The sequence below is a fragment of the Meleagris gallopavo genome, chromosome 5 (assembly GCF_000146605.3).
Source record: "Meleagris gallopavo isolate NT-WF06-2002-E0010 breed Aviagen turkey brand Nicholas breeding stock chromosome 5, Turkey_5.1, whole genome shotgun sequence".
In the NCBI taxonomy this organism is placed as follows: Eukaryota; Metazoa; Chordata; class Aves; order Galliformes; family Phasianidae; genus Meleagris; species Meleagris gallopavo.
The window spans coordinates 20,429,795-20,438,243 of NC_015015.2; the positions used below are offsets into that span (position 1 = coordinate 20,429,795).

Genomic DNA, 8,449 nt, shown 5'->3' on the forward strand with positions numbered 1-8,449 from the left:
AAACTATATCTGGAAAGTTGCTCAAAAGGTCTTCTTGCATTGTCGTATTCTATGCACCAGCTATCAGCCACTTTCCATCCTCTGAAACATTGGAAGATGGACTGCTGACAGGAACATTTAAGGCAGGTAAAGATGAGAGGCAGAACAGGCAGCAACTCCAAGAGAAAAATCAAAGGAGTTGGGAAACACAGCAACTACTTAGGCTGAATATAATTGGTTCTGTGAATAGCATTTTAAAGGACAATTATGACAGCATGAAACAGTGACGACTTCATTCTGAGTTGTTTGGGTTTTCTTTTAATAGATGGTCAAAGCTTCATAGATTATTTTTAACACTGGTAGTAACTTGAAAAAACACTTATTTTCAAAGACTAGTGAAGAAAGCCATTTGAATTTTAAAAAAATCTCATAGTAGACAATCACATCAGAGATGATAAACTTCATAGTGTCAATGATTAAGATAAGCAAGACCAACACAATCAATAAGCTAACAAACAGAGAGATTCCAGTTCAAGGGATTGCTGTTTGGCCAGACAGAAAAACGTATGAGTTTTGGCTTGATTCACATTTTTAATGTGCTACATATTTCATTGTAATCACAGAAAACGCTATATTAAATTATATTATATAGTATCTCCATTGGCAAAATAACAAGGTAACAAAACTAAAACAAAACAACAAATTTAAATGTAAATTTGTTGTTTTAAAGTTTCTTTTGGATGAAAGCACTGTAAATTCCATTCTGCCCATCTGAACAGTCATTTAAATAGAATGAACTGGAGTCCAGCAATTCCAAGGGGTGACGCAATTTCGACTGCAGATTAGAGTGGCAAGCATCAAACATTTTAATCTCACTAGATGACAGACAACCCAAGAAATATCACGTGGGAGTTTAAAGTTAGCAAATGGCGGCTAGTAATTCCTCTGCTTCCTCCGTGCCACTGCCATGCGCAAGGCCTGAATAATCAACTTTTCATTATTCAGAACATTGTAATCAGTCAGTTTCACCAGTTTGTCAAAATTCTCTTCACTGAAACAGACCTCCCTTGTTGTAAATGGGGAAAGGATACTGCAAACATCAACTCTGCCTTCAGCCATCTCTTCAGGACTCCTTTCCACACCTGAGGGAAAAACCACAAGAGGCAACAGTAAGATTTTAACACAGCATGTAGTTCATATCAATTAAGTAATTTTAGGTAGAAAAGGGAGATTTGAAGGGTAAGAATTGATTTGCCATAGGGATGTGAAAGTAGTTCAGTAGCATAATACATTTCAGATTCTGAATCAAGCCACTGCCCAAGACTGAACTATACCCAAGTGGCTGGGAATAAGAACGTCATCCATTATCAGCAGAAGCACTTGTAGACCTGCTGCTTAGAAAACATGAGATCTTTGTTGTTCAGACTAGAGATGAGGAAGCAGAAGGAAAACAGTCTTGTACTGGATGGAACAGCAATGCCTACTGGAAGTTTGGGAGAAATGATAACCCTCAGAGAGAGAATACAGTTCATACTTAACAAAAAAAAAAAAATCCCAGTCCTCAGTTCTGAATTGGGGAGGTAGACTACCACACTACCACCAAAACCTATAGGTTTCATTTCTTTTTGCAAGCACTGGTACATAAGAAGTGTGTGTCAATGTAGTGTGACAGCTTGAGGACCTGCTACCCATGCTGTATATATTTTGGAAGATTTACCTTCTTGCTATCTCAAGCAATTCCTGTGGAATAAATGCCTGTTTTCATCTTAAATGTATTGGATGAGTTTCTGTGGTTTGCTTGGTCCAAAGATACTAGTACAGAGTAGTTCTTTGTGTCAGCGATGAGACTATGTCAGCATTAGAAAGAATATCAGAGATAACCAGGTGAGAGGTTAGATATGAGATGGAGAGGGCACATCAGGCAAGTAACTCTTTGTAAAATTGGAAGATACAGGTGACTCACCAGGAGCTTTGTAGTTCTTGAAGGTATCATTCACTAAGGGAAAAAAGAGCACTGTTGGAACTTGTGGACTCTCAGCATCTTCAAAAACATAACATTCCTTCAAGTTTTCCCTGTCTTCATCACTTATTTCAATTTTGGGAAATGGAATTCCTTGCCCCGATATATATTTTGCAATCTGATCCAGAGGCTGAATGAATAAAATAAATAAAAAGAAAAAAAATCACAGAAGATCCAGAGAGTAGTACTTATTTTTTTAAGCTCCAGCAGCTAACAGTTACAATCCAAGGCTTTGATTTTCTTCCTCTGGGTAGATGTTAAGTTTCAGAAATATGATCTTAACCATACCATACATTTCAACTTATTTTCTTCATTGTTTGAGGCAAAACAAGAAAACAAACCTGCAAATAAAGCCAAAAGCCAGAGGACTGGTTTTGTGGTTCTAATTAAACAGTTTCTCTAAATGGGCTCAGGAGGGAAAGGAAAAGAAATACAGATCTGATTACCTTTGTAATTTTCTCAATTCAGACATAACCAAAAATCAATATCTGAGTACTTGATAATTCCTTAATCGTCCCCCTTCAAAAACCTTATATCCACTGCAGCAAAGACTTTGATGATTTTAAAACACCAATATTCATCCACTGTCTCTGATCATCCTTCTTTGCTACTGAGAAATCAATATAGTAATCTAAGTAATAAATCATCTTAATCAATATCTTTTGTAACAGCAATCCAGTGTGCTATTTTTCAGAAACATGCAATAGAAAAGCATACTGAGCATGCTGGCAACTGGGAAGGGTGTTGCAACATTATTGGCAGATCCACCCATCAGTTCCATTTTTACCTTGAAGTAGAGCAATATCCTCACCAGTATCTATAATTCTTGAAATAATTTAAAGAATTCTTCATAGTAGTTCGCTCTTTTGTTTGTATCTCTGTCTTAGTAATAGCACCTACTGCCAGCCTTCTAATTTAAGCAGAGGACTAGAAGGACAGGTAACTTTACTTAGAGAATATTGGTGACAATTTCTGACACAGAGGCAAAATCATCGTCAAAGTGGTGGTAGAAACTAGAAAAAGGTTGATTCTTCCCACTTCAGTACTGGAAAGTTAATCATTTTAATTGATAAATGCTGTAGACTAGAATAGACACAAAGGGAAAGAATCCCGAATACCATGGGCTTTTCTTACCAGTGTCTGGGACCCTCCACTGTAATTTAAATGCAGGATGACATCCACTTCCCTTTTCGATCTCAAAAGTGGTGGGTAGCTGGTATTGATGAAAAACCCAGTATCAACCAGGGAGAGCTCATCATTAGCTGTTTCCATCAGTTTATTTGGGAAGGAGTCTATCACTGTGTCTGAAACACAAATATTTCTTATCAAAAACAAGATTCACTTTCTAGAGAGAAACAATCAAAGAGGGAAAAACAGAGAATTCTGCCCTCAATTTCCCCTGCCTTTCTTTGCTCGCTCACAAGAGGCACTGATTTATAGGAATAAATGACACAGTACAGCTTTTTCCTTCCTCCTTAGACACCTCATGCAGCTCCAGGCTATAAAGTGTAGACCCCCTCTTTTTTTTTTTTTTTCTCCAGGCTGAGTTTCTATTGTCCACTTGCACACAAGTCAAACTGAATTTTTAAAGCACCACTACCTCCCCACTGAAACAAAAAACTGAAATGCCTGTTAAGTTTGGCTGTCATTTCTTCCATTTGGGGGAACATGGAGTTTCAGAAGTCAGCCCTATCTCTTCCTCTGCGTTGGAAATCCCAAATGGATTCCAACCTAAACCTTCCAAAAATGCTACTCAAAAACATGCTGTGTTACTGTGCCTTTCCAGGTAGAAAATCCATCACTCTCCAGGTACTTGCTGTGCATCTGTAAACCTCTGATAAAATTGGGATACTGTGCAATGGTTGGGCGTCCCGTTAAGACATCTCGCAGAACAGTGGAGAAGGTGGATGAGGGAGTGAGCAGACATGTGTCTACCTCATAAGGATTCATGGACAGAAAGGGTTCTTCCTCTGCAAGAAAGAAAGTATTTCTGAGTTTAGGACACTTTTCACGAATAATCTATATCTAAAAACAAAAACAAACAAAGCAAAACAAAAAAGTATGAAACAACCACAGTTGCCACCATCCCCAATCTGAAAGTAAACCAAATACAGCAATAAGCCCTGAAGGCATGTACTACCAAATAAAACTCAGAGTTATATTGTGAATTAAATGTGAGCTACCTGCAGGCAGCAAGCTTCCAGGCACTAAGCACTACCTCACACTCCTTGAATGATGTGCACCTCCACTGCAGTGTGTGGTGCAGGGGAGAGCTGAGGGCCAAAAGATAAGTTGATAACATTGGCCTTTGAACAGGACAATCCAGAAAACATGCTAATATCACTTAGCCTTAACCATTAGCTAACTTATGGAGATAATCAATCTGGTGGCAAAAAAAACAAAACAAAACAAAAATATCTCACCAATATCTTTTACTCTGTCCCTGGTCCATCTAAACCAGAAATCCTCTGAATCAGCAGCCAAATTCCAGACATACATCACATCTATGGAAAATATACTACTCCACATGCCTGTAACATGAAAGAGAGAACATAAACTGATGGAATAGTTTTGGAAGAATTTTAATTGGTACATACCTTCAGTCATTCCCCTCTGATACTTCCTCTGTCCAGATGGCCATCTCTGTGGGCATGCTTCCTAAGTATGTGCTCACTAATATACGGTCTCACACCTGCCAAACCTGTTTGCTGGTGCTTTCCCACGGTTGTCCTCCACACATCATATGCTCAAAAGCACCAGCCCTCTTTCAAGTAGATCACTTTGCTTTCTATGCAATAGTTACCTTGCATGTAGCAGATCCGAGTCTCTGGGAGCCTCTTCACAAGCCTTCCCATAAAGAATTCACTTCCAAAATGTTCTGCACGGATAGATGCTCCGTATTTCAGGAGACTGACTTCATAGGGAGTGAACTCCAACCACTCTATGGAGACAACAGCCAAATCATAAAAAGACAATAATGCATTAGCTACTGCTACACAGAATAGGGCCAGAGAACAGAAGCAAATGAAACAGACACTATCTAGCTCATGATATACTGGTTAGAACTATTGCTGTATCTCTATTTCTCACAGAACTAATGCCCTGAAAGAAGATGTTTCTTTCACTTCTAGGGAGGGTGGTCCTAGACTGTGAAGTCTTTAGATGCAGCAATCTTCTGCAGAAAAGCTTAGTCTGAATAAAACTATTAGCATTCCCTGTTAGTCCTACCCAAATATGTGTATTGCACATGTGTAACTTTGATCCTTCAGGGCAGTCATGACAGCACTCAGCTGTTGATGTTAAATAAACACCATGAAAATCAATAACAGAGGAGATAGTAATTTTCCTGCCGCTGGATCAAAAAATTCAAAGATCTTACTGTTCAAAATTGGAATAGGTGGAATCATCACAAGAATTAACTTAAAAGTTTTTGTGACCAGAATAAATTGCAAGAGTGGCATCTTCTTTTGTGTAAATATACTTTTGTTTCTGGCAATGTAGAGAAACAAGCTTTTTGTTATTATAATGAATGAACTTATTGTACTATTGAAGCTGATTACATGCATTTAGATTACTTACATTTTAAAAAAATTAAGAAATGTAGATTATAACCATTACCTCTGAATGCCTGAGCGCTATAGTTGGACTTGAGGTTGATGGCCACATAAATGGGCAATGGGTTCTGCCCATTATCCACTGCCTGCCGCTGATCCGAGAGTCTGTGTTCATCTTTCTGGTTTTGATTAAAATTGGTTAAAGGAATGAGGTGACAAACAGTTTGCATTTGATATAATATCATGTGAATTATGATCTTTATCCAGGTTCTTCTTCCTATTTTAATCTCATTGGACTGTTCAGAAGTATCTGCTTTTGTATATCCCAAATTCAGTTAAGTATCCATTAAGCAACAGCTACAATATAGGAGTTCTCAAACAGTTCCCAGGAAGAAGTATGTGAATGAGTGAAATGTAAAGTACTTTTTTGGCCACTGCTCCTTCAAGATAAGCCTCACTTTATAGTGAAAGAATTGTTTTAATAATGAATCTCACTATTCAGCATATAATCAACCATTTGCACTAGTAATGCAATCCCAAGATCAGTTGTGCCATCTCAAGATTAATTTTCTTTTCCTATGTAATAATAGACGTTCATCAAATTTCTAGGAAAAAAAAAAAGAGTAATACCTTATCATGTAGCATAGATTCAATGACAAGCCCCCATAAGTCTATGAAAGACGTGTTACGTCCTTCTTTAACCCTCTCCATCAGGTCATTGTAGTAGTACTTCAGACAATCCAAGGAAAAACAGCAGATCTTGTTTTTGGTTACTTGCTTGCGAGCTTCCTTGATTGCCTCTTCCAGATATTTTTCTGACCAGTCAGCATCTTCATACAAGTTTGCCATTGTCCTGAAGAAACATTAGAAGGAAATATGAAAGAAGACTGATGCTGTGGTTTCTCTTCAGAAGACATTTGTGCAATGTGTTTGCCTGTTTCACCTTCATATAGAGTTCACAACTGAAAGCTAGATACTCCTCAAATCCTTTCGAGAGCAAATACATCCTCTCCCAAATTTCCCTAAGTTTGATGACAAGACCTTGTGGGCTCAAAAATAGTATAAGAAATTCAAAAGAAAAAAAAAATCTGGCAAGACTACTAGACAAGTCCCCAGAAAATCCTACAAGTTTGCCCTAGACTTAACTTTTTCCCTAATATTGGCAACTGGATTCTGCCTGTGATAGCACTGGGCAGTTCTTGACACGTGTCCTGGACAATCCTTATTCACTTGAAATCACAACGCAGACAAGTACACTGAAAACTCCACATGCATGCAGAGAAACTGAAAGAATACTTAGACAAACCTGTCATTAGGTTTTAGACTGATTAACTCAACGCAAAAAACTGTCTCCACTTCCAACAGGATGTAGGGGAGTGTAGAGAAGTAAAACCCATATAAATTAATTCTTAACAGTTATTTACATTATGACATCAACTGCTGTATACCCACTGGGAGAAGCAACCATTTATAATGAGCAACAACAGTTGCATTCTGTCTGAGGCTGGTAACTCAGCATCATTTGTTGGACCATCTTCAACAATATTAATTCTACTAGCCCCAAATACGTCTTTTACCAGAGGAAGATGCACTTTAAATCCAAAATGGAAGTGAGATTAACCAGCAAATGGCAGGCATAAATTCTTCTTCCCATCTTTCTTCAATTTCCAGTCTAAAGACAAATTCATTGCATTCAGTCTAAGGTATAATTGATAAAATATGAAAAGGTAATACAGCATTTACATGAAAATATCAGGCACAGACTGTGTCAATGTGGTGATGATTGATATCTTATTGAGAACATTTGCTTCTTTGTTCTAAGTGGAAACAGGACATCACAGGGAAAACAGAAATGCTTTTGATTTACTGAGTGCATTCATTATAAACTGATGGTGCTGTACAAATAATCAACACTATCAGCAGAGAGAGAAAACATACAGCTTATTAAGGCAATCCTCACCATGTGGTACCCGATAAACCACCAATGTAAGAAATGCAGTCTAACAGATTGAGTTTCTGGAGCCCCAGTAGGCTGCCATACATCGCTGTCAGTGACCTCGTCCCGCCCCCAGTCGTCGTGATGGCCACCACTGGCACCTGTCCAACACAGCAAGGCAGAAAGGCAGAGAAAGCCATATGCGTATTAGAGATGAGACATTGTACTGCTGAAATTAAGCAACAGTTTAGATGCACTGATGTAAGCAATGGCATCACTTTGTGCAAAAAGATGTGATGCAAAAGACTTCTGTTGCCACCATCTGACTGACAGGGGAAGTAAAGTTCATGTCTTACCCACTCGGATTGGGTGAGGGGAGGCTATTTACTTAATATATAATTGGAAATCAAACTCATCACCCTGGAATTCTTCTCAATGTGTATTATTAGAGGCGATCATAAAAAAAAAAAAATACAGGATTTGCCATGGTAGAGCTGGTTAAGGATCTGTGATTCTGCCTCTAACAATGATCAGTGTCTCAGAAGAATGCAGAGCACCCTGTAATCAGCCAAACCACCCAATAGCCAAAGCCTTCCTGACCTCAAGCCAGCAATTACCTCATGTGCTGAGGCACAAGCATTGATAGGGTTGTTTATTTTTCCTTCTTAAATTCCAGGTACAATTGAAGAGACTATTCTTCTCTTAATCTTTTCCTAATCTAGTATGCCATTTGCTTCTGTTAACATCTTTCATGCTGTTTGGGAAATGTTTACACCTTTCCAGTATTAACTTCTAATTTCATCAACAGATCTACTGTTCTGAAGTCACTGAACAGAGCTTGAAGAAAAAATATTTCTCCCGTCCTACAAAATTCAAAAAACAGTTCTACCCTACACTTGCTATGAGTCAAACCTCTAGGAAATTACAAAATAATGAGGAAAAATCTTATAAAAAAAAAAA

General features: G+C 38.1%; 1 protein-coding gene across 1 annotated transcript in view; it reads right to left on the bottom strand.

The window, feature by feature from the left end:
• Window positions 1-8,449, bottom strand: part of LOC104911084 (cytosolic phospholipase A2 epsilon-like) — a 9,899-nt gene continuing 1,450 nt past the window's right edge. Inside the window, exons 2-10 of the mRNA XM_031553387.1 lie at window positions 7,514-7,869; window positions 6,184-6,406; window positions 5,618-5,732; window positions 4,803-4,940; window positions 4,423-4,530; window positions 3,778-3,969; window positions 3,134-3,303; window positions 1,943-2,129; window positions 1-1,121 (exon numbers count right to left, since the gene is read on the bottom strand). Coding sequence (XP_031409247.1) covers window positions 913-1,121; window positions 1,943-2,129; window positions 3,134-3,303; window positions 3,778-3,969; window positions 4,423-4,530; window positions 4,803-4,940; window positions 5,618-5,732; window positions 6,184-6,406; window positions 7,514-7,869 — 1,698 coding nt within the window. The 3' untranslated portion in view covers window positions 1-912. The remainder of the gene's footprint in view (window positions 1,122-1,942; window positions 2,130-3,133; window positions 3,304-3,777; window positions 3,970-4,422; window positions 4,531-4,802; window positions 4,941-5,617; window positions 5,733-6,183; window positions 6,407-7,513; window positions 7,870-8,449) is intronic.